Below are 26777 nucleotides of genomic sequence, written 5' to 3' on the forward strand. Positions count from 1 at the left end.
TTTGATTTTGTCCTATTTTCCTTTTAGATTCTAAACTTGGTCATGGCACCATCAAACAATTCTGTAGCATTTTACAGTTTTTGATAATTTGCACAGGCACTATTTTTTTCCTTTTTACCCTCAGACAAGTCTTTCACATAGTGGAAAAGGTATCATTATGCCCACTTTATACTGAGATTCTAAAGGAGGATGAGTACCTTGTCCAGGGTCTTCCCCCGACTTGGACCTGGGACCAGGACCTGGGATCAGGACATTTAGGCTCCTAGCATATTCTGACTTGAGGCCTCTCTAACATGCCTTCACTTTACTTTTGTGCCTCAAGGGTGTGTCTGGTTCCCCATGTGAACGGGCAGGGAGACCTGTGATGCTTTGTTTGAACTTTTGTCCTAGGTGAAGGTTAGATGCCTAGAGTCCCCTGCACTCATGCATCACGGTCTGCACAATCTTTTCATCTAAATGATAGTAATTTCATCTAAAAGAAAGAAATTTTGCCATGCTGTTCCACAGATGGTGCAGTGAGGCAGAGAATAAATCACTGCATTCGTTTAATGTTCAATCAAGTTAGGACACTCTGCTGATGCAGAATGGAAGATGGAGATCTGTTTGTAGCAAAACTTCAAAAGGCTTGTGAGTACAAAGTTGGCAGGGGGTGGAGGAAGGAATACCCTAAGAAAGTTCTTTAGGGAGACAAAGTGTCAGAAATTTTGATATTGGTAAAGCTAGTCCAAAGGCCAGTTTTGAGAGTTGATTCTATTATCATCTTCTCTTGCAATTCTATTGCACTTACAATAGGTGCCTTGGAAGGGGTTGGGGTTTGGATTTCCATAGCTTTGCCAAGAATTTCTCCAACATGAATTAGCTGCTATTTTCCAAGACTATCTGGCCTGTAAAAGAGATTTGAGAACTAGGGGATGCAGGAGAGGGAAATTATTCCTAAGAAGCTGAGCATATGATAAATATTCCTTGTTCAAAGACTGTTATCAAGGCCTAATAATTGGTGATGACTGGCCCCTGTAAAATCACAGCTCTGTTGATTTGCTTTCTCATTTGATGGCAAACAAAAGTGTGTGCTTTGGGATGACAGCAAGAGCCTGGGCAGTTTTTCTAACTGGTCTTCTGATTGTTCAGGGATTTTCTCTGTGTTTTATATTAAGCAACGTGAGCACGGTATATGTGTGTTTTGCTGATAAGAAGAGAAGAATGAATTGGCAGATACTTTTTCCCAGACAAGACAGGAAAGCACTATTTGAACAAAGTGGAAATTGGACTGCCTTACTGGATGATCACAGCACTGATGTTCAAAGCTTTCAGATCATGTAATAGTCTTAGGTTCAGGTACACAGCACTGAAAGGAAGAAGAAAGCAAGGCTGATTTGAGGGCATGTAGAAATATGAAAAGCCTTTATCTGAGAAAGCAAACTGGCTGGTTGTAGGTTATCTGGTCACCTTTAAAGGGAAGGAGCACTGAATTAATTATAGTTGCTGAATAGGTACCTTGTTAATAGGTACCCTCACACAGCACTTCCTTATTTTCTGAGCTATGATTCACAGCTGCAAGCACACAACCGGAAATAACAAATCCACTGGGGGGCAACCAGCTGTTTCTTAACACCTATGGGTGCAAATGGGGATCTTCACTCCTCTCCACCCTGGAAAACCACACAAAGCCAGGGAAACTTGACGTCTACTAAATGGAGTGTGATTGAGCCAATTGGTGGGTTTCATACCACTGTACAAAATCAAAGATGCTCAGTTTTGCAAATTACCTCATCACAAAAGATACTTAACTACAGTTACCTTGTTGCCAATAAGCCTCTGAATAAATCTTCACCATAAAGCTATTTACAGTAATAAAACAATACCAGGCAGAAAAAGCTATCTCCTGAGTCAGGTTCTTTATATTGGGAATATAAAAAAAGGCTGTTAAGGCCTTTAACAGTTCTCAAATTAATGGCTGACACAGGAACACAAGTACATATTTCAGGACAAATGCATTATATAAACCCGAATCATTAAGAGTTTAAGATTCTTCCTTTTTTTTTTTTTTTTTGAGATGGGGTTTCACTCTTCTTGCCTAGGCTAGAGTGCAATGGTGTGATCCCGGCTCACTGCAATCTCCACCTCCCAGGTTCAAGTGATTCTCCTGCCTCAGCCTCCCAAGTAGCTGGGATTACAGGCACGTGCCACCATGCCCGGCTAATTTTTGTATTTATAGTAGAGATGGGGTTTCACCATGTTGACCAGGCTGGTCTTGAACTCCTGACCTCAGGTGATCCACCTGCCTCAGTCTCCCAAAATGCTGGGATTACAGAGCATGAGCCACTGAGCCCAGCCTCTTCCTAATTTCTAAAGCGGGCTGTATTCAGCACACACAGTTTCTTAAGGAAAAAAAAAGCTTCTCTTTTGACCTCTTTCGTGCTTATAGCCTTTATAAAAAATGTACACAAAGTCAATATTTTTAAGGGATGCTAGTGAATTATTCTGAAATCTAAGTGACTACAAGCAAAAATATCTTGAGAAGGGATAACATATTATTTTCTCCCTGAGTAATTACTCAACCTGCAGGCAATAATCACAGCAGTGGCTGGCACTGTAACAGAAGGATGGATATCAAGTCCCAAGACATAGTACTCAGTTAAAAAGACATAAATGACAAACAGCTCAACACTATTATACTAAGAAGTTAAGCTTGAAGGTGACAAAAAGCTGGGTTATAGTAGGGTTTATAACATGCTCATGAATTTTGAAAATGCAATCATGGCATCTGTGCATACTTACTTCAAATAGACGCTTTCTGTGAGACTCTAGGGTTACTATGAAGTGTACTCAGTTGCAGTTTTAACTTTACAGAACTAAATAGTTCAATGATCTTGACAGCACGTTAGAGGATTAATGACTACATGTTCAGCCTACCCATTGTGGAAAACATAACGGAAAGCCTGGCTGGGCACTAAATTTCAGAGAATGGCATTAGCATTGGATATCATTCATGACACAGATGGGCCTTGTCTGCTTGGGGAGTACCTTGCCCCATGTGGCAAGTTTGCCGCTTTGGGAGGAAGGCCTGATGTGAAGCTAGATTGAGAAGGGAGAGGGTGTGCACAGTTTGTAATACTTAAACAAGGAGTTCACTAACTTGTAAGTGAGTCATCAGGGAAGAAATGTAATCAGAACTGAGAAAGCCAGACCAGGCTCTTATTTAATTCCACCCACATCTGTCTTGTACTTTATAGTCTTCAGATGCCTTCCTTCACCCAGTATCCCCAGGTGGTAAGAAGCACAGGTGTTATCATTGCCATTGTCAAGATGAGTGAATTAACTTTTTTATAAGCAGTCTATAAACATTTACTGTTCCAGATCATATCTTTATTCTTTTTGCATTTACCTAGCATTTCAACCACCAATTTGTTTTTATTCCTTACACAATTTCAGTAAGATAGGATTTCGGGGGCAGGATAAAGTGTAACAACAGATAATGAATATGATGTAATTTCAGGTTTGCCTGGGAACTCAAAATTGTAGGTTATTATGGGGATTAAGTGAGGAAACCTGAGGCCCTGGAAGTTTTAAGTGGCTGGTCCTCAGTTGCCCCTCCACATGGCAAAGCTGGAACCGGAATCCACATCTTTTCTAGTCCTGCAATTATTCTGCTCTATTGCCCTGTCTTGGTAGGAAGACACCACAGATCATGAGGCCTCACTCAAAGGTGGAGAAAGGACAAGAGTCAGAGAGACTCCACAAGTTCTAGCTATGTGGTTTCCAAAAAAAAAAAAAAAAATAGAAAAGAGATATTCTTGACTTTTGTTATGGTTGGGTATAATCATGACCCAAAAACTCCCTCCCTATTGCTAGAGAATGAAAATTCCTTGCACAAAACTTATTTTCTGTTCCTTTGGTCTCAATTTGAAAATTTAGGTAATTTTTTTTTCAATAACAGATGTTTCAAACATGTAAAAACAAAGTACTATTCTTTTACCTCAAGTCTGAAGGTCAACGGTGTATTACTCTAACCTCATGCTTCATGTATAAATACAGATGCTCCTTGACTTATGATGGGGTTATATCCTGATAAACCCACTGGAGGTTAAAATATCTTAAGTTGAAAATGCACTAATAACCCCCATAAACCCACTGAAAGATTTTAAAAAAAATCTAAATCTAACCATCATTAAGTTGAGGATAATCTTTACCTATTTATTGATACATCTCCTAACTCTTAAACTGTGATAAAATGCAAATGTTTAATACAAAATTCTACCTTAAAATAAGAAAAAGTCATTTTTTTTTCATTTTGTCCAGATATGTAAATGATTCTAGATGTTATAAATGTGCCAGAATCAGAGATGGGTCTAGGCTTGTGCCATTCAATAAGGTAGTCATGGCCTTGTGTGGTGATGTAAATTTCAATTAGTTAAAACTAAATGAAATTAAACATTTAGTTTCTATTTGTGCTACACACATTTCAAGTGCCTAATAGCCGCATGTTGCTAGTGACTACCATATGGAACAGTGCAAATACAGGTTATTCCTATCACTGCTTAAAGTTCTATTAGATAGTGCAGGTGGTTATGTCAAGAATCCTGACAAAATTATGAGAGGAAGAACAGAGAAAATTAACATCTATCTTTATCTCTCTGATGCTTCCTATGTTTTTGGCTGTTGACTAAATGGATACAGCCAAGACACCAAATCATGAAAAACAGTGAGTATTAATTTAATAGGTCACTATATTTTTAGGGAATATCCTGTTCCTTCATTATACACTAGCAAGAGAAGAGAACTGAAATAATAGTTTCTTCTAATTGTCTACACAATATGTTTTTCTGGAATCCTCCATTTAACATAAATCATGACCCAAAGTATCCTTTATATCCTATGATGGGGTTCAGGACACTGTACTCCCAAATGTTTTAAGCTGAAGGAATTTGAGAAAACAAGAAAAACACAAAGATCACTCTGACCTTCCCCTCACCCTCCATCCTGAAGGAGGTCATAAAACCTAGGATTTTCTGACCTTCCCATGTAGCAAGTCATAAGACCCTCACGTGAGAGGTGCCCCTGTTATACCCAGAATAAAGAAGAATTCCCCCCGCCTTTTTGTTTGAGATGTGGTCTCACTCTGTCACACAGGCTAGAGTATAGCTGCATGATCATGACTTGCTGCAACCTTGAATTCCTGAGCTCAAGCAATTCTCCTACCTCAGCCTCCAAGTAGCTCAGACCACAGACACATCCTCCACACTTGGCTACTTAAAAATAATTCCTTTTTTAATTTATTATTTATTTATTTTTTGTAGAGATGGGGGTCTCGCTATGTTAACCTAGTTAATCTTGAACTCGTAGCCTCAAGGGATCATCCCACCTTGGCCTCTCAAAATGCTGAGATTACAGGCATGAGCCACTGCTCCTGGCCTAAGAATCCTTATCTCCAAAGACAAAGGTAGAACAAAGAAGAATCTGACCAAACAGGCCTTGCTAATTTTCCCCAGTTCATTACCATTAGATCATACTCTGCCCTATCATATTTCTCCACAACTATCCACACTTTATCAAACTTACTGTAAAAAATTATCAGGTTGAACTGCTTTTTTGGGTCTTTATTTCCTTACCAAGGCCTCTGTGTCATGTAAAACATATTCAATAAATGAGTACGCTTTTCCTTCGTTATTCTGTCTTTTGTTATAGTGGCCTCAGCCATGAACCTAGGAAGGGTAGAAGAAAAGGCATTTTCCTACGCTATATCTAGTATATTCCAAGAAGCATTGAGTGATTATAAAGAAAGAGGAAAAATACTTCAACAGGGTACCTACAAACTTTCGAGAGCAAGAAATAATAAAGATAGTCACATTTTACTGCACAGTGAAAACTGCTGAAAACCCTACAGGAGAACTAATACGACCTGTGAAAAAAACCAATGATATTAGCTTCATTGGGAGCTTTCCAGTTTCCCAGATTTAAATTCCTTAAGGTTGAGCACTGAAATATTTGTGGAAAATCACACAAGCCTGTTATGTGACAAGGTCTCATTACCCCCTTAAGGGTGCTCATCTTTCACAGAAACTCATTTCACATCTCATCAGTTGCAACCATGAGCTGGGGAAACTGGTTTCTCATTTCTCAGAGGTAAGAATACAGACACAGAACTCAGAATAAAGGACTAGAATTTTTCCCTAATGAGACTAGGCTCAAGCAACCCCCACTTCTGGAAATGGAACAAGCCTTTTGCTATTTCCCACAGGGCACCTGGCAGTGATAATTGTGACACATCTCAAAGGTATTTCAGGAGTCTCAGGGGCATATGACAGGAGTGTTTGTTCCAGGTAAGCAGTTACCGGCTGGTGATGGATGTTTATTTTTCCTTTTGTCCAGCACTTGGCAGAGTGATTTTATAGAGCTCTGCAGAGTTCTAGAAGTAAAAATACTAGGACACATGTCTTAAAGAGATGCTTTAGATACAGTTTCAAAGGATGCCAACGTTTCAAACCCACTCATGCTACTGAACAAAGAGATCAAGAGTTTTCCCCTCTACACATTAACTGAGAAGAGAAATTTGCAAGTAATGGTTATTGTGTGGAGAGACAAGAAAGGAACTAAGAGGAGGAGGGTAGCCAGGCCTTCAGTGTTCTTCAGAACTAGCTGGCTGGGAGGCAAGGGTCTTTGGGGGTCTATGGTTCACTCTGCTGTTCCCACAATAAGTAATTTTCAAAATCAAGCTAAAACTTCTGAGCATAGAGTCAAGATAAAAATAAAGCACTCCACAAATACATCAAAGTCCTGACCTCGAATGTTCTTCCTCACAGTTACTACTAGGTAGAGACCTTGTCACTTCCGAGATTATTTTAACCACAACCTGATTACTGCATTCTGCATTTATCCTTGGGGTATGACTAAAGGTTATAAAATTCAGGTTCTTAGAAGTGAAGGACAACATCCAATCTAGAGTTCATCAGTTCATACAAAAATAAAACACAATGAACATAGATGATAGCATTCTCTAGATATGAGAACATTTTTTTTTCCTTTGAAAACAGTGGGGTGGAGTAAGCAATTCTTATGACTAAGAAAATATGTTCCATGTAGGTCTGAAATAATGTTTCCCTGTCTGAAGTAAGTATGGTCATGGTGGCACAATTTCCTACATTTTCTGAGTTGAAAATATCAATTATTACATACTAATTTTTGTTTAATCCAGAGGTTACCACCTAACTTATCATGACTTTTGTATTGTTTTCAGAACAAAAATCAAAACCAAAACAACAACAATACCAGAAAAACCTCCAAAAAACAGTTTTACAAAGCTGGAGATTTTGTTTAGAGAGAATTACCCATTCCTTTGTTGTGGTTGACACTTTTTAAAAATTATTATTATACTTTAAGTTGTGGGATACATGTGCAGAACGTGCAGGCTTGTTACATAGGTATACACGTGCCATGGTGGTTTGCTGCACCCATCAACCTGTCACCTACCTTAGATATTTCTCCCCCAACCCCCAACTCTCCAACAGCCCCCAGTGTGTCATGTTCCCTTCCCTGTGTCCCTGTGTTCAACTCTCACTTATGAGTGAGAACATGTGGTGTTTGGTTCTCTGTTCCCGTGTTAGTTTGCTGAGAATGATGGTTTCCAACTTCATCTGTGTCTCTGCAAAGGACATAAACTCATCCTTTTTTATGGCTGCCAAGTATTCCATGGTGTATATGTGCCACATTTTCTTCATCCAGTCTATCATTGATGGACATTTGGGTTGGTTCCAACTCTTTGCTATTGTGAATAGTGTGAATACTGCTACAATAAACATATGTGTGCATGTGCCTTTATAGCAGAATTATTTATAATCCTTTGGGTATATACCCAGTAATGGGATTGCTGTGGACACTGATGCAGAGCAACTCAAACAATAATTCCTAACAATAATGTTTGCTTCATATTTTAGCTTATATTTTAAAACATATTTCTGCATGATGTTTAACATCTTACAAAATATATTTCATATGCATTATTTTATTTGGCCCTAAGAGCAACTCTGGAAGGGCTTATCTGATATATTAATTTCTCAGTCCCATTTCACATATGTGAAAACTGAGTCTAAACTTTAGTGACTTGCATGTGTTCCCACAATAATAAAGTAATTAGAGCTGCCATGTATGTCATAGAACAGCTCTAACTCCTCTTCAGTCTACTCTCTCTCTCCATATATAAATTTATAAATTTTTTTTTTGAGATAGAGTTTCTCTCTTTCACCCAGACTGGAGTGCAGTGGCACAATCTCAGCACACTGCAACCTCTGGCTCCTGGGTTCAAGTGATTCTCCTGCCTCAGCCTCCTGAGCAGCTGGGATTACAGGTGTCTGCCACCACGCCTGGCTAATTTTTGTATTTTTAGTAGAGAACGGGGTTTCGCCATGTTGGCCAGTCTGGTCTTGAACTCCTGACCTCAGGTGATCCACCCACTTCGGCCTCCCAAAGTGCTAGGATTACAGGCGTGAGCCACTGCACCCAGCCTATATTTTATGCTCTAAAGTGCTATATATTACTAGTGATAAGAAAAAACATAGACCCTGGAACTAGTGGATTGGAGCTGGAGTCCTGGCTCTGTGATTTACTGACCAGGCCATGCTGGCCAACTTACTGATCCTCCTAGGGCTCAGTTTACTCACCTATAAAAAAAGAATAAAAATAGTAACATTTTTACAATACTGTTGATGGGGTGCTAAATGAGCTAATGATTACTTACAATAGTGTTTGTCAAGCAATAAATGCCATTATTACTATTATTATTATTATTATTTTTTATTTTTTATTTTTTTTGAGACGGAGTCTCACTCTGTTGCCCGGGCTGGAGTGCAGTGGCCGGATCTCAGCTCACTGCAAGCTCCGCCTCCCGAGTTTATGCCATTCTCCTGCCTCAGCCTCCCGAGTAGCTGGGACTACAGGCGCCGGCCACCTCGCCCGGCTAGATTTTTGTATTTTTAGTAGAGATGGGGTTTCACCGTGTTAGCCAGGATGGTCTCGATCTCCTGACCTCGTGATCCGCCCATCTCGGCCTCCCAAAGTGCTGGGATTACAGGCTTGAGCCACCACGCCCAGCCCCATTATTACTATTATTAAGGTTATTGCGCTCTTTAGGTTTTTGTTCCTCCTATATTCTTATATTTACTTTTGTTTATTTTTGCATAATCCAAGAGCTGATTCCCTGAGTAGCACTTAATAATATTTAGAATAAACAGAGCATTTCCAGTTGAAACATACTTCATATTTAAAAAATAAAAAGATCGTTGACAATTTATATTTTGCCATCTTTATTGTGCCAAATTTATTAAATGACATAATTGAATTAAGGTTTTGCTTATTAGATATTGCAGTCATATCCTGTAAATGAATAACATCGTATTTCTTTTTCTTTTCTGTCTTTCTGAAAGGAGGTCAAGTAAATTCTAAAGTTACTATATCACATATTTGATTATATATTCTAACAAGGTTGTTGTTGATCCACATGGTGTATTGTTCAAAGTAGAATAAACAGTGACTTCATCAGGATGGGATTAACCTGTCATCAGGGCACTTGGCTTGGCAAACCTAATGCGGGTAGAATTTCTGCTCCTAATCAAACCCTGGCTGGGTGCCCTTGTGCAGTGAGCAACCTGAACAACTGTATGCAATGCCCCGTCTTCCTGAATCCTGTAGATTAAGCATTGCAACAAGAAATCTGAGAATGACATACCTCATGATACTTTTTCACGGTTTTCCCTGAATTGCATGTGCAGGACCTCCAGTTGACAGTTCCACAGCCACAATTTCCTCCACAGCGCTGCACGAGGAGGCAACGTGGAAAGAAGACCACATTGGCCAGCTTCAGCTCTTCTCTTATATTTACCGAGTAATTCCTGGGAGTGCAACTGTAACGCTTGGCATCATCGTTGAGCCTATCCAGGTCAACTGGAAGCAAATACACACATTGTGTAAGCAAACACAACTGTAAGCACAATTGCCCAGCGTGTGTTTTTGGGAATAGAGTGGGAAGATTCTGTGAGGAAAACCTTAACCCTGGGATTAAATCCATCCTCAGGCTCTCAATTACTGGGAACCTAAAGTAAAAGACCTAATTTCTCTCTTGATCCCATCTACCCTTCGAAAATAACAACAACAAAACAAAACAAAAACCTTGGCTAAAATTCATGTCTTGGTTCAAATTTCCTTGCATCTTTTTTATCCAAAAAAAAGTTCAGAGGAAAGAAAATGAAACATTTGGCAAATTAAAATAATTGCCTTTGTCTTCAAAAAGACAAAATAAATTTCTTCTTCATTCTAAATAAATCCTGACTCTAAGCCATCACTTAAATATAATTTGAATTATATCTAAGACACATTAGGGACAACCACTGTATTATATTTACCTGGAAGTGAAATTTCACACGTAAATGTAATAAAGAAAAGGGTTTTAGCTTTATTTTTAACTTCAAAGTTAATCAACATGTTAGAGAAAACGACTTTTTTTTCGTGAATATGGTGCATATTTGTGCATTGGGTCCTAGATGGCAGTATAGCATAGTGGTTAAGTGCTTGGGAGCTGCAGTAAAGTTACAACTGCTTTCAATCACATCATGGCTATGTTTCCTTTTAGTTGGAAAGTTATTTAATGGCTCTGAACTTCTGCTTCCTTATCTATAACATGTAATCATTTGAAGAATTGAATGTAACGTGCCCGGCACTCAATGCCAGCTATTCTTATTAATCTTGATTCATTTGAATCTCCCCCTCTCACATTCTTTTCCTTTAAAGTCAAATGGACAAAATTAAAAAATATATTATGTCTTTCTCCCTCTTTATTTTTCTTTTTTGGACATTACTCTGTATAAATGATTATCAAGGGATATGGTTAGTGGGACTTCTATGAACTAAAAGCACCGCAATATTTTCAAATCTAAGTCATAAATATTTACTTGAATTCAATTTGTATTATTGTGTTATGTAAATTAGATTTGATTTCATGTTCTCAAAGTCCATCCAATTATCCATCCATTTAGCAGCCAAATCCTCTTATTGATGCATACATACATGAGTATCTTCCCATAAGAACACAGTTAGAAGCAAGTCCTTTTGTCTGCACAGGACCCACCACCATTTCCCAATGCACGCCCTTGTGTGCACCAGGCCACCACAGGAGGAATCCCATAAATGTTAGGCAGATATCACCATGTTCATTCTAAACTCTAGCCCTGGGAAATGTCTTAGGCTTAAACCAAAACAGCTTGAGGAGAAGGAAGAAAAAAAAAGCCTTTGGGAGTAGAGGTCAAAAGTCAAGGACAGTGTCAGTAGAATGCATCTAAGGAAAACTGCAGGAGTAAGTGTGGACCATGAGTCCACTAACCACATCCCTGTTTGTCTTTTTATATCTACAATGGTGCTTTGATTCTCAAGGGCAGGGATTTATCCCCAGTTGTTATACACTGAGCCCAGGATACTGTGGGAACTAAATAAAATGCCAAATAATCATTGTGCATAATTTATTGCTGTTTTTTTCCTTTGTAAAGACATGTCATAACTTTAGCTATAATCAATCCAGATTTAAATTGAATGAACTCTGTCTCGGGAAAGGAACCATTTTATTGCTGCTAAAGCCCTGAAAATAACTGCAAGCAAAGCAGAAAGGATTACATAAATGGATTAAGAAGTGCAGCAATCATCCATTACAAGTGTCACCTTGCTGATGCTGGCCTGTGCATTCCTGGGCTTGTGGACAGAGCTGATGCAGAGGGCCAAATCTGCTGCTTGTGATAATGGGAAGATATTTGTCTAACACAGAGGACTAAAGAGGTACAATTAGCAGGAAGGGATTGTGATGTGTGAGAAGGCAGAGAGGGACAGGATGCAAGCAGCAGCACTGAGTCTCTGCTTTAATTCAGCCCTCTGCTAGGCACCTTACGGATATGACTACATTTGGTTGTTCCCCACCCATTTGAAGTGAGCATTATTTACTAAGAGTTAACAGTAAATGGTAAAATTGGAATCAAAGCCTTCTCCCTTTTGCTCCATATTCTCTGTCACTTTGAGCGGAACAGAGGGATGGTCAGTAAGCCATAAGTGGAAGGAAGACCAGTGTTATGAGGGCTGTATTGGACTTTCCTGTCTGATGTTGAACTGGGGTTGGGTGGTGAATGGCCACATCCTTATCTTCAGAAGACACCCAAGCCAAAGTATAGCATGCTTCCCTGTGGGAATTCCAATAAACTCCAAAGTGCCTTCCACAAACCAGGAGAAGGCATGTAAGCCTGATTCTATTTGAAACCATACTCCTCACATTGTATAACTCTTTGACTAGCATTGGTTACTTCCATTTCTTACTCACCATGAGGAGATTCACAATTCTGTCAGTTTTATGCATCAATTCACTACTGTCACTAAGAACTGGGGCCCAGTGTGACTGCTGTAGAATCCACCTGCCCTACATATCAGGCAATTTAAACCACCGAGGCACTCAATTTAGAACTAGAACTGAAAGGTTGTTCTGACTGGATGCAAATAACTTCAAAGCGTGATTGCAGACTTTCTGCAGGGGATACTGAGTTGCCAGTCAAAAAAGACCGATAAGCCAGTGCAGCAGAGCAGGGAGCCAGACAGAGGCTGAGCAGCAATTAAGGTTTCTGGTGCTTGGGTTAGAAGGAGAATTCTGGAGTGAGACTTCTGGGAGGGAGACAGGCCAAGTGGTGTCAACCCAGAGTAGGGGCTGTCCTTTGCATTCCTGCATCAGTCTCCATAGCTGAACATTTCAGAGCAGCAATTATGTTCCGAATTCAATTCAAGGGTCCACTAATTTCATCTAACTTCCCTTATTTCATCCCAGTCTATGTCATGGAATAATCTCTCTTTTTCTGTCATTTTGAATTTTAGTCTTGCTCTATCAAGGCTCTTTAACATCAGTTAAGTTTTTTGGGCCTCATGCAGTTTTCTGGAAAGGCTGAGAAGGTTCCCCTGTCCTCAAAGACTTCCTCTGGACATGCTGGTCAAGTGTGGGGTGCTGCACAGTGCACAGGGGAGAACTTTTCCTTCTGCAGCCCCTGCTTCTAGGGGCAGTCTACTCACAGCAGTGCTTTGGGATGTAATAAGAATTCTGGAATCTGAGCTCTAGAATGGGGATGTGAATGCACACCCTTTTATAGTTTCTAATATTAGGTGTGAGAGGAAGGAGAGTCAACCTGTTCTTTTTGATCCTGGCCATCTAGACTACTAAGTGCTGTGTTCGTGAGTGCATGAAATACTCATAAATGCTACGAATTACATAAAATCATTACTCTTACTTTTGCAGTTGAGGAAAACGAGCCTTTGAAAAGTTAAGGAAAAAAAAAAAAAAAAAACTTATCCACAGCCATACAACCAGTCAGTGGTAGAGCCAGAGTCTGAATCCAGGCCTCTTCATGCCTTTTGTACATATGAGCCCAGTGTGAAGATTTGAAGGAGGGTTCAGAGAGCAGCTTCCACAAGCCATGTTGGAGTCTTCCCACCAGAGGACCACTTGCTGTGCAAATGAACTGGCTTCCTAGGTGCATCCATAGGCACAAACCTGTCATTTTCACAATGTCATCAATACACATACCCAAGCATGAGCTCCTGTGTATGCTCATCCATCTATTCAGTTCTGACTAATAAGCCAGGCAGCTATTCGGAGTCTACTTTTGCCTTTAGTATTGTGATATGTTTCGTTCTTTTATCTGGACTGAGTGGACTTTGGCCAAAGCACACTCTTCATTTTGTCCTCATTTCTCCTTGAACCCTTTCTTGCCTTATCTAGGAGCTCAATGGATTGATAGCAACGATTTGTCCTCAGTGGGAACAAATGCCAGAATCCTAGAGATTCTAGTTTCTGTAGGACAGATAAAACCAATATAATGTTATACATACTTGGCAAACACAACATGGGTGGTGATCAGCTTAAGATAAAAATTTAAAACTCTATTCCTTATTAAAGTGAAACATATTTATTATTTTATATAAGTTACATGTTCTGGCAGACAGAAGTCCAAAATGTGCCTTACTGGTCAAAATCAAGGTATGTAAAGGTAAGTCTCTTTTTGTGAATACAAACATTCATTGTGAAACAAAATAATCTCCTCACTTTGAACATGAGAAAGCACCTTTGTTCTCCACATGCACAATAATTTACTGCTTGTTTTGGTCAACAAGAGGATAGTTTCCTTCAGTCAGTCTCTAAACATTAAGTTATCAGTTGGCTTTCACTGTGCTGGCCATTCATCAATCTTTATTCTGATAGATGCATCACATGTTTTTTTCTCTTGATCATCCACAGTCTGTCAGAGAATCCAATTAAACTGCTGCATGTCCTTGAAGATAGCCAGTAATCTTTTTCTTTTTCTTTTTTTTTTTTTTTAAGACAGAGTGCCCAGTCCTGGCTGGAGAGCAGTGGCATGATCTCAGCTCACCGTAACTTCTGCCTCCCACGTTGAAGCAGTTCTCCTGCCCTAGCCTTCTGAATAGCTGGGACTACAGGTGTGTGCCACATGCACAGCGAATTTTTGTATTTTCATTAGAGATGGGGTTTCACTATGTTGGCACCAGTAATCATTTTATTGTTATTGTTACAAGGTCTAGCCTTTATAATGCTAAAGTTCTTTATAAACTCTTTTAGCAGGCACGCAGCAGCAGCCTACATACTAGTGCATGTTTACCACATGGTGATGGCATGTGGAGAATGAGCACTTAAAGTAGGGCCATGATGTTTCTGAACACTATGCTCTTGTTCTTCTGTTTTGCTTTCTCTGGCATCTCAGCTTGCTATATTATTTTAATCTTCTAGAGCGCAAGTCAAAAGGCATATTCACTCTACAACTCCTATGACCCTTTCTCTATGTACTCACCACACTTTTTCTGCCCTCTATTATGGCACTTACTTCATAGACCTTGTTTTGTTTTCTTTATGGATAGTCCAACTTACAATGGTTCAAAACGATTTCTTTTTATTTTTTGATGGTGCTTTCAGCTGTGTATGTTAATGGTGAGCACCAAAAAAGCCATTCAGTTTTTCATTTTCAGTAGGATATTCAATAAATTACGTGAGCTATTAAACCCTCATTATAAAATAGGCTTTGTGTTAGATAATGTTGGCCAACTGTAGGCTGATACATGTGTTCTGATCATGTTTAAGGTAGGCTAGGCTAAGCTATGAAGTTCAGTAGGCTATGTGTATTAAACGTGGTTTTGACTTAACTATATTTTCCACTTACAACGTGTTTATTGGGATGTAAACCCATCAAAAGTTAACAAGCATCTATATTCAGGTGCTTCTCTTCCACTGAACTAAAAAAGTTGTTGGAGGTAGAGAGCTAATTATCTTTTTATCCCTTCTCTTCTAGTACTTTGTCCCTAGTGTAAGCACCAAATGCAGCTCATTCAAGCTCACTTCTAAAATCATTTGACTTCAACAATTAGGATAAAGGTGCTGCTGAAGGAAGCACAACATTGTCTTTGTGTCAGATTCCCTTTGCAAGAAATAGACACTCAATAATTACTACCTGAATGAAGCAGATAACCATGGAATTTTTCAGTTTAATTTTTTATCATAAAGGTGAAACTATTCCAACTATCTTTCAGGAATGCATAGAGTATTATTAATACCTTATACGTTGAATGTTTGGATCTTATCTCAAGACTAGTCTAGGATGTGGGGTAGTGCAGAAGTGTTAGGTTAGAATTAAGAAACTAGGATTTAGAACTAGCTCTGCCAAAGATGAACCATAATGCATGAGATGACCAGCACTAAAATCCATGAAATATAGAATAAATGGCACACATGGTAGAGTATGGTCTTGAGAAGATTGGTTCTCAGATGCAAACATCAAGGTGCTAAGGAACATTGCCTTTGTCAAATGGGAGACAGTGCCACAATCTGTTATGAAAATTGTTAAACGTTTCTCTTTAATGTTGTAGCACTAGGTTTTTGATGCTTTGGGGTGGGGTGGGAGGTGAGGGGACTAGAGGAATAATTGTATTATTTTGTACCAAGCAACCAGGGGCTCTCAGCCTTTCTCAAGATTCATAAATTCGCTAGGAGGAGTATTCATCCTTATGAATATTACAGTCTCACTGTGATTTTCAGATTCCCTCTTCTATAAATCAGCATATAATTATGAAAACTGTTTTCACATTTCAATCCCAATGCGGAAGTGCAAATAAATCTGGAAAGAAGAATTACTTTATAAGTTTTAATGAGGGACTACCAGGATACTTTAACATTAAAATTATGAAAGACACTGAATGTTTTGACTCCACATGTGGGTTTAATATCTAAAGAATAAAAACATTTACCATTTGTTTTTACACAAATTAACCTAAATCACGGTAAAAGATTCTTAATCAGACAATTCCTGATTTTCAAGGTTTAGAAACATTGTAAAGCAATGAGTGAATGCAAATTTACTGAGCCACTACCATGTGTCCAGCACTTTGTGAGATGCTTTCACAAAATCAAATTTCATTGAATTCTCATAGCAAACCCTCATCTTAGATATTACAATTCCCATTGGATAGACATAGAAACTGAGTTGCAGATGAGTTAAGTGACTTGCCTAAAGCCACTGGACATAAGTAGACGTTCAGCACATATGTACTGGAAAATCAGTGGATGACTGAATGAATATCTGGAAGGCACTGAATTAGACATGAAAGCAGTGACATCATCATAAAGCAATTCTCTGAACCCTGGGAATTCATAACCTGGGGTGATGTATAAAGTATATCTATGAAATGAAACATTTTTAAAAAAACAAGTTAGGAGATGAAGGTCTTGAAATTTCTTTTTCTCATTTACTAGACTATGAATCCCTGAGCTTTAAACACCATTGAGTTGCTCACAGCATGAGCTTTGTAGCCAACAAGACCAGGTTCATGTCATGATTCTCTATTTTTTTAGCTCTCACAGAAATTTTCTGAATTTTTTTCTTTTACTATGCAAAATGGGAACCCCAGCAGCTCCTGCCAAAGAATTTGTTGAGATTACATGAGTTTTGAGGGTTTGAAGCACAGGTCTATTTTTTTAGCTCTCACAGAAATTTTCTGAATTTTTTTCTTTTACTATGCAAAATGGGAACCCCAGTAGCTCCTGCCAAAGAATTTGTTGAGATTACATGAGTTTTGAGGGTTTGAAGCACAGGTCTAAATTCTAGCTCTCAGTAGGTATAACCACATTATTATTGAAGTGAGTAACACAGATCAAAGAAGGAAGTTTAAATCAGAAGCACCTAAAACTAGAAGGAGCTGAGCTTCTGCAATTGGTGATTACTAAGGAATGGAAGGCCATGCCCACCTTGAACTAAATATAAAAAGCCAATGATCAGGTGTGCTCAGTTTGATTACATCAGATGTAACACTATCCTTAGAAAGTGTATTAGTCCATTCTTACACTGCGATAAAGAAATACCTGAGACTGGGTAGTTTATAAAGAAAAGAGGTTAAATGGCCTCACAGTTATGCATCATCTGGGAGGGCTAAGGAAACTTACAATCACGGCAGAAGGCGAAAGAGAAGCAAAGGCACATCTTACACGGTGGCAGGAGGGAGAGCATGTGTGCAAGTGCAGGGGAACTGCCCTTTATAAAATCATCAGAACCTGTGAGACTCACTCACTATCACGAGACTAGCATGGGGTAAACCATCCCCATGATTCAGTTATCTCCATCTTGTTTCTTCCTTGATATGTGGGGATTATGGGGATTGCAATTCAGGATGAGATTTGGGTGGGGACACAATGTGTAACTGTATCAGCAAGTAAAGACACTCAGCGAGTTAGATCTCTCAGCACCAGCAATGCCCACACACACATGTGCTCTAGGAACAGTGTAGTGTCTCCTTAAGTCTAGTGGGGCATAAACGAAAACAATCCCATAATAATTTTTCAATACTTCACAGAAAAAAATTGGCACAGAAAACACAAGGAACACACATTTCTCTTTAACAAGAGTAATTGCTGTGGAAAATGCACATTTGTTCATCCAGAGGCTAAAAGTTACCTATGGCTTTCCACTGTCAAATGGATTTTTCCACTGATTTGCATTTGAATGACATACCTAGATGAGGGGCATAACTTTGATAATGAGGGTGGGGTTAGGATATCCACAAAGATGGACAACTGCATCTAGGAGAAAAGCAGAGGTGGCACATGCACCAGGAGGAAGTTGTCCCATTGCTGAGATTTTCTTAAAATATTTCATGTGTGTGCCCTTGTAAACACACACAACATGATAAGCAACAATATGGTTTTTATGAATGCTTGCTGGTAAACAGAGTAAGCGAGGCAGCTAGATACTTACAAAACATATGAGTCATAAACAGTGGCAAAAGTCTTTAAAAGAAAAACTTAGCAGAAGAAACACCCAATAAGCAAAATAGTGTCAGAAAATTTCTGGATAAATAGTATCAGAGAAGTTTAATACTTGGAGATAATTTTGTAAACTTTTAATGAGTATACTGATTATACAGATACTTAAATATGACAATATTTGCCAAATACTATCTGTGAGGCTCTCCAGATCGCTGCTAGTTATCTTAGAGCATTATAGGGAAGACAGCAATTAATAGAAATATCTTGGTTCTGTGCAGAGTTTTGTAAGCAATTCAAATAATAATAGCAGCTATCATTTATTGAGGGTGTTAGATACTCTGTTATTACCTAATCCTAACACAACTTTGCCAAGTGCTTATAATTAGAGTCATTTTACAAAGAGAAGAAAATAGAGAACCAGGGGTCTGTAAGTGACTTCTCCAAGGCCACTGCTACTGATTTTAGGATTTGAGTTAGAGTTTTATTACAAGTTAGCTTGACTCTCAAGTCCATGTTCTTTCCACTGCAACATACTTCTTTCTTTTGCTCTATTTCTATTAAATTTATACCAAACAATTTTAATATTGATAGATAAAACTTTCACTTGGTAAAGGTACCAAATATACCACATGGTTCAGGAAACTCAATGAAGCTAACCATCTTTCAACAATAGAAACTATTATTAATGATAATGCAATATTAATAAGCAACACAAATTATTATTAATTTCTATTATCTATTGATGTCACCAGTACCTGCTTAATTTACAGAGAAGTAATTACAGATACCTCAAGAATGACTGATATGACTCATCATTGGTGTTGGTAAAAGGCTTTTAGCCAATTCTTAACCCAGGTATCAAATAGGCAGAGAGAGAAAATTGCAAGCACTCAGTTTCTAAAATATGTCTATATCTTAATGCTCTCTGGATAATTTCCTACATTTGAAATCATTTTTGAAAAATCAAAACTTGTGTCCTGTTTAGCATGCAGTGGCATGACAAAGAAACAGCAATAAATAATTTTTTTTTAAAAGAAGGTGTTCTGACTTGAGAGAATTCAGAACGAATGAAAACATTGATATAAAATATTTATTTCCTATATTTCTCAGTTTCTTATGCTAGTTATTTACCTGTAAATAATTTGCAAATTAGAGTCAAGTGTTTTAGATCTTAGAGCAAAATGTCATGGAGAAAATAATAGAATTGGTATTAGATCCTTGGAAATGGGTTGGTAACTGTTCCAGAGTTGTAAGATCTAACCATTTAGAGTCTGTAAAAATCACATATTTCAAACATAATCATTTGGAACTAATTTAATATCAAGATGTTTACTGCACTCAATATTAAAATACTTTTTTTTGAGGCAGGGTCCTCACTGTTGACCAGGCTGCAGTGCAGTGGTGCAATCACAGCCCATGGTAGCCTTGAACTACCCGGGCTCAGGTGATCCTCCCACCTTAGCCTCCTGAGTAGCTGGAACTACAGGCATACGCTTCACGCATGGCTAACTTTTGTACTTTTTGTAGAGACAGGTTCTCACCATGTTGCCCAGGCTAGTCTCGCACTCCTGGGCTCAAGTGATCTGCCTACCTTGGCCTCCCAAAGTGTTGGGATCACAGGAGTGAGCCACTGCATCGAGTCTAAAATACTTTTTAAAAGAGGAATGGATGTGAATTTTAGCATGTGTATCTAAAAATGATTACTTTTTGGAAAACAATATATTTCAATTAAAAGTTTAAAACTATTAATTTGGAGTGCCCTAATAATTTTGTTCATATTTTAATCACAACACAAGCTTTGAAAACAGGTTTCCCTCTTGCCATTATGTCTTGGATTTTTCTTTGGCGAATACACTATCATTCTAGAAAGTCAAGTTCTCCTGGAATAAGAAAAAGAACAGATCTTACTTACATTGTTTATCTCCATAAATCACCTCTCAGTAATGTCTAGTCAGGGCTGATCATTCTTAACTTAGAAATGTTGAATTTTATGCTCTGAACTTGAATAAATATACATTGTCCTTAAATTCATAGGCATATGTTTTAAATGAATTGTAGTTTACTTTTAGTTAAACTACAGTGATAATGCAGCAATGTAAGGAGTATTTATATAGCTTACAGAAAGAACACCCATATAATTTCACCTAATTTTATGCACACTTCCTATGCACCTAATTTTATACACTCATTAGTATATCTACCATAAAAAGTAAATGCAACTTGAATTTAAAACATTCATTTTTTTAAAATTAACTTCTGGGCAGCTTTGAGGTTAAAAGCATGAGGCTGAAATTATTGGCAAAAATTGGGTTTGAAACTACAGTTATCTACAGATTTCAATTATATATGCTATCCTTTTCCCCATTACCCCCTAGGAAACTGAAAGTTGAATATATTAACTTGTTATATTATCTTCAGTCCAGAAGCTTTTCCAGACAAGTTTGAGCTTATCTATTACTTATGAATTTTTAAAATGTAGACTTTATTGCGTTGACATCCTGGTTTCAATACTTGGTAATTTTATCTGTCTCCTGTTTCTCTCTTTCCTCACCAAAACTTTTACTGTTCTTTTGACTTTGACATTTTCAACTCTTTTCTTGAAGAGAACAAAAAGCTCACTTACCACCTCACCTCCCTTCTACTAAATAAAAAGAAGCAAAACACATCATTTAATTGTAAAACATGAACCTTCATATTTTAAATATTCCTGATACATTATAAGTTCTTTATTCAGTGTGTCTGTGTTCTATTTTAGAGTTCGTAAAACTCTGTGTTTTGTATATTCACATTCAAATGTCATTTTAGAATTCTGCTCTTTGCAATCATGAAAAATGCCACTTTCCATCTGTCTGGACAAATCAGAAGAATGGATGCTCAAAAGATATTCATAAATGACAAGCTTGTTTCTGTACAACATCGTTAAGAAATTATACTGATAGAAGGAGACTTTTTGGAAATCCTGAAAAGGCAAAGTTTTATTTGACACCTAATGGACTTTCATTATCCATAGCTATTTTCCTGTTTTCACTGTATATTCACTGCTCCCTTCCTCATACATTGGGATACAAGCCATGGATTTGTATTTTTATGCTCTCAAAGCAGAAAATACCAGCTGATATATTAAACCTGACTTCCCTTGTTTTTGTGATACATACAGGTGATTCAGCATCAGTGGAATGATAAACAAATCAGTACATTTATATAAGAGCAGAGGCAGTGGTGACTTGCCAGGGTTAAATTAAATGGTACAAAAATGCCTTAGGGCCATTTTAAACAAGAAGAGATTAAGAAATGGAACCTAAGCCAGCAGGGGAGAGAGACCATGTTTACTTTGTCACAAACATCAAGTAGTATGTCACCTTGAATGCTCTTGCAAGGTTATTTCAGTAACCAAAGACATTTTTAATAAAGCTACCCTATCCAGTCTATGAGGTGGTTTCTATAAACTTTAGAAATAGGCTAACACTGGATTAGTAATATATTCGATCTCACAAACATTAATTGAGCATCTAAAATGTGTCAGAGACTGTTGCAAGTACTGCAGATATAGGATGAACAGTCTCTCAAGTAGTGGTTCTTGACACTGGCTGTCTCTAAGGATCACTCTCCTAGGAACCATAAATAATATCAATATATTTCCCAGTCTCCCCCCATTGAGATTCTGAGTCAATGTATCTGGGGTGGGACTAGGCATCTGAAGGTTTTCAAAAGCTCCCCCAGTTATTAAATATTCAGCCAGAGTGGAGAACGATAGGAGGTGCTGGGATCCCAGATCCTCTTAGAGGAAACAAAAGGTACAATAACAGTGCAGTAGTAGGACATACAAAGCGAGGTGGTGTCTTAAGTGCTCCTAACTTTACCAAGTTAGGGGGTGAGTAGACGTCACAGAGACAGAACAAGGGACAAGGTAGGCTTCACCAAGGAAGTAATGCAAACATATTTCAGAATTCTAAGTCGCTATAGCTAGCTAACAATTTTTGAACATGTATTAAGTGTTAGGTGCTCTTGATGGTACCAGAAGCAGTCCCCAGAAGTAGGTGTTATTGCACACACACTGCCAATAAGAAAACTGAGATCAGGGTACCCAATAAAAAAAAAAAAAATCACAAAACTTGTAAGTGGCAGGGTTAGAATTTGAATCCAGGCCTCCTGCCTCCAACTCAACACAATTTCTAGGGGGAAAAAAAGTAATGGATTTAGATGACTTAAAAATTGTAATATTTCCAGAAAGAAGATGCCAAGAAGGGCTGTCCCATGAATTGCTGAAGACAGAGTCAGATTTCATTGCTTGTTTGTCCAAATACTATTTTTATATAAAATTTCCTCTGGGGTTTTCAAAACGTGCATATTTTACTTTCTTTTAAGTTGACTTAGTAGAGATCCAAACACAGCAATGTCTTACAGAACAACAATATTTTCTTTAAATTGAATCCAATCTGAGCCCTGGAGAGATTCAGGGCTACAGTGATCTGCACATGGTGTATCTCCATAACACCAGGGCCACTGGTGACTTTCTTGTCTCCCTCTTAGCTAAGCCATAAGCAGAAGGCCCAGGTAGGAGTTAACTGATTAGCCATTTTGGCCCAAATGTTATAAATGGTTGTGCTAAAGCAGCTCAGGTTCACAGCTCTTAAAATTATTTCAAAGTGTAGGAAACAGCTGTATCTTGGTGAAATACCTTTATATCTACAATACAACGCAGCCTTTCAAGACCTTTTAGGGAACATTACAATTATAACAAATCCTATCAAGTAAAGCAAGGACATAACAGACTAGAAGTAATTGTTTTATTCAATAAGAGGCAATTGTATTTCATTTCTTTATTAATTTGAGTTTTACACGCCAATAAACATTCTCATCCTAAGATCATACCACTCAGATGTATGACCTGGATATTTATTTTTTGAGTTTAAGCACTGTTTTAACTCATGACATTCTCTCTGCCTGAATGCTCCTCTCGGTTCTCCCCTCATTGTACTTTCCTGAAGTTTCTAATTGAATATATGCTCTCACACATCTCCAAACTATTCCCGACCTTCTTTTCCTCTGCCGTGAGACATTTATATCTCAAGCACATGAACCACCCAGGCACCAAGTAGATAGCAGATCTTGAAGGTAGAGTTGAAACTTTCCAACAGAGTTTTGGCTGTTGCTTTAACAGGGTTCTCTCCTGCCAACACTGACACCCCTGGACTAAACCAACCTTCGCATCTATCAGAGAGGCAAAACTATCAATTACACAAGCACTGTTCTTGTAGGCAAGAGACCAGGATACTCATTCTTCTTCATTGCTAACTAACCATACAGACATGGGCAAATTACTTACTCCCTCTGACTTGGCTGTCTCCACTGTAAAATTGGGGCTCATAATGCCTTACTTGCCAAGAAATAAGAAGCTGGTTCAGATGATTTTCATAACATCTCATCCAGCTCCAAACTATGACCTATATATCTTTCACTGGACCAAACCCTTCTTAGTCTGATAAAAAAAAACACAGTTTGGACAAAACGCAGAACTTCATTTGAAAGTGTTGTGAAACGTGACAATGGACTGATAGTAACCACCTGATCTAAGTGAGTTAAATATATTGTACTGCTAATCCTTACTCATTATTACAGGTTATGTCCCTAGTCCAAAAATCTAAACTCTGAAATGCTCCATAATCCAAAACTTTTTGAGCTCCAACCTGATTCTCAAAGGAAATGTTCACTGGAGCATTTTGGAGTTCAGATTTTTGGATTAGGGATACTGAACCAATAAGCATAAATGTAAATATTCCAAAATCCAAAAAGCATCCAAAATTCAAAAGACTTCTGGTTTCAAATACTTTGGATAAGGGACACTAAGCTTGTACTGTTAAGATTTCTATCTGCTTATGAAGAATGCACAAGTCTCTGTCTCTTACCTTTTGACTTCCGGTCATGATATGACCTGCCTCGATAACGAGGGGTGTCCAAATACATATTCTCAAGATCTTCTTGCCATGACTCTGGATTGAAGTACTTGAGCAGATCTTCCACGGTATCAAATTCTGCAATTTTTTTGTCCAGAGCATCCGCAATGAGAGTGGGATCCGTTACTGATGGAGATTTATAGGATACCCCCTAAGAGTGACATACAGCTCAGTATACTCAGAAAAAGTCCATTGCTGTGGAATACAACAGTCATTCAACTATACGGAAGGAACATAAACAGGCTTCTGAGTATAAGACATCATACGTTTGAATGCCATGTAAAAACAACATGGTATTGTCTTGCCATGTTCTTGGTTAAAAATCAATTAATTACTAAAAAGATAGTCATTCACTTTTCTATAAATCAAATCCAAGCAGATCATAAAATTTCCAGTTTATCTTAACTGTAATCATCTAAAAATATAGATTAGATGGAAATATATAAAATTAAGTCATCCAGTTTCTTGGTTCAAGGTCCCAAATCATCCACATAACAACATATAATAGTGGGAATCAAAATTTCAAACTCCTCCCACATTAGTTTTGATAATTCATTCTATTCTCCCACTTTTAATCTCCACATCCCCCCTTTAGAGGTCACCTGGCATTGCAGATGATGTGTGACCAATGTACGAATCTACTCTGGAGACATTTTCATAAAATCTAGCATGTTCACCAACTTATTTACTGTCAACAAGGATAACTAACCATGAAACTGGCTCTCTTGACTTAAAAGGAGAGGATTCACATGGGGGAATGTATTTTTTTAAAGTGTTATAGTTTGCTAGTGATCCCAGTTGCCATTAAAACTTCTCAGGAAGACTCTTTAATGAGAAACACAACATCATTGAAAGCCTGGAAAGGATTATGTATTTTGCCATGGAATACATCTCACATGAGGTTTCCAAGCACTTACTTCACTAACCCTTGTACAATCTAGAGGTAAATGAGCCATGATTCAAACATCTCTGTTAAAATTCATGACCCATTAACAAGGAAATAGAGAGCACACAGCCTCAAATGATTTTTAAATGTCTTTAAAGAAACTACCAAACAAATAACATCCCCTAAAGACAAATATCTCCTATCACTAAGGGAAAATAGGAATTAATGAAAACTTGCTTTCCTTAGATTTAACTGTAGTATCTAATCAAGAAAAAATAGGTGCTATTGAGTCCCAGATAGCAAAGCCCACAATTTATAATCTTACTCTCAGGCAATGTTGTCTCTCTTTAACCAATCAAGGTCCAAAGATTGCTAAGTGATTTGATGATCATCTGCTCTCAGAGTAACAGTCCCTCTTCATACAACTAAAGGGCTTTAAAGCATTAATCTACCATTGCTATAACTCAGGAGCAGTTTTCAAATATTCCCTGTAGGGGAAAGGGAGTCAAGGGAGTGGGGTGATAGGGTGAAACAGACTGATCAATGTGTCAGGCCAGCTCTTTTCTTTTACAAGAAACCATACATCTAATTTTCAGTCATCCTTGTTAAAATAAGCAGACATCCTCTTCTGAATAAACCTTACCTGCCATGCTACATTCATTACGTTATGAGTCCACTCTATATTCTCTTCAGATGTACACAGGTAATAACGATCATTTTTCTGGAGGCATGGTCTTTGTCATACATTATGGTAGAATCCAGAGATTTATTCACAGTTCAAGCTATGTTAAAGATGCCCTCTACAGTCATATTGTTGATATTATATAGCTCTCATCTGGGTGCAATCACATTTGTTCCTTCTGTTTCTGATAGGTTGTCTCTTTAATCTAGGTGTGTGTGTGGGTGTCTGTGTGTGTGTGTGTGTCTGCTTGATACGAGCTGAACCCTGACGGAAGCCCATCAATTCTCTCTTTCACATCTCTCTTGAGGTCACATGCTAGAGGTGGAAGACTTATAATTCAGGACTATAATTCCAAATCCCCATTAACTTGTATTGTCTGGATAATCTACAGTCTATCTGGCTCATATGCACCAGATGGTTTACAACTAGATTTGTGTCACGATAGTATGGGTCTAAGAACCAAAAAACGCAAAATGAGCTGACCAAATTAGAAGCATGACAGCACATAACAAATCTTTGAAATTAAAATACTTCCCTGCTTTTTTGAAATAAAAACAGGGACACCTATCAAGCCATTCCCCCACAAGTGAAAACTTCTCGTGACAGCTCTGGGGAAAATGACTGATGGAGTTTTCCGGGGCGGCTCCCAGCAGTGCCTAGAATGTAGTGTGTACACAAATATCTCTCTCAGAGAAAGCTGTGGGGAACTCTCGGTTCCTGAGAAGGGAGGGGGAAATTTAGTCTCTTCTAACATGAGGCTGAAGAGTCAATCCAAACCATAGGTAAAATGCAAACATGTCCCTGTGCATGAGCTTTACTGGTGTTTTCAAGTTCTGATTCAGGGCAGTTGACAGAAACAGCAATGATGGCTGAGGAAATATTTATGAATGATGAGGCACGAGAACATTTTGGTTGCTGAGGTAAATATTT

The 26777-nt window shown here is 38.2% G+C and overlaps 1 protein-coding gene across 2 annotated transcripts in view; it reads right to left on the reverse strand.

Annotated features, from left to right (window-relative positions):
* The window catches only part of PDGFD (platelet derived growth factor D), a 247727-nt gene that overhangs the window by 10475 nt on the left and 210475 nt on the right, over nt 1–26777 (reverse strand). For both annotated transcript variants that reach the window (XM_011926641.1, XM_011926640.1), the window contains exons 5-6: nt 24232–24430; nt 9719–9933 (exon numbers count right to left, since the gene is read on the reverse strand). In XM_011926641.1, the coding sequence (XP_011782031.1) occupies nt 9719–9933; nt 24232–24430 (414 nt within the window). The remainder of the gene's footprint in view (nt 1–9718; nt 9934–24231; nt 24431–26777) is intronic.

This window comes from Colobus angolensis, unplaced genomic scaffold (assembly GCF_000951035.1).
Source record: "Colobus angolensis palliatus isolate OR3802 unplaced genomic scaffold, Cang.pa_1.0 Scaffold7, whole genome shotgun sequence".
NCBI lineage: Eukaryota > Metazoa > Chordata > Mammalia > Primates > Cercopithecidae > Colobus > Colobus angolensis.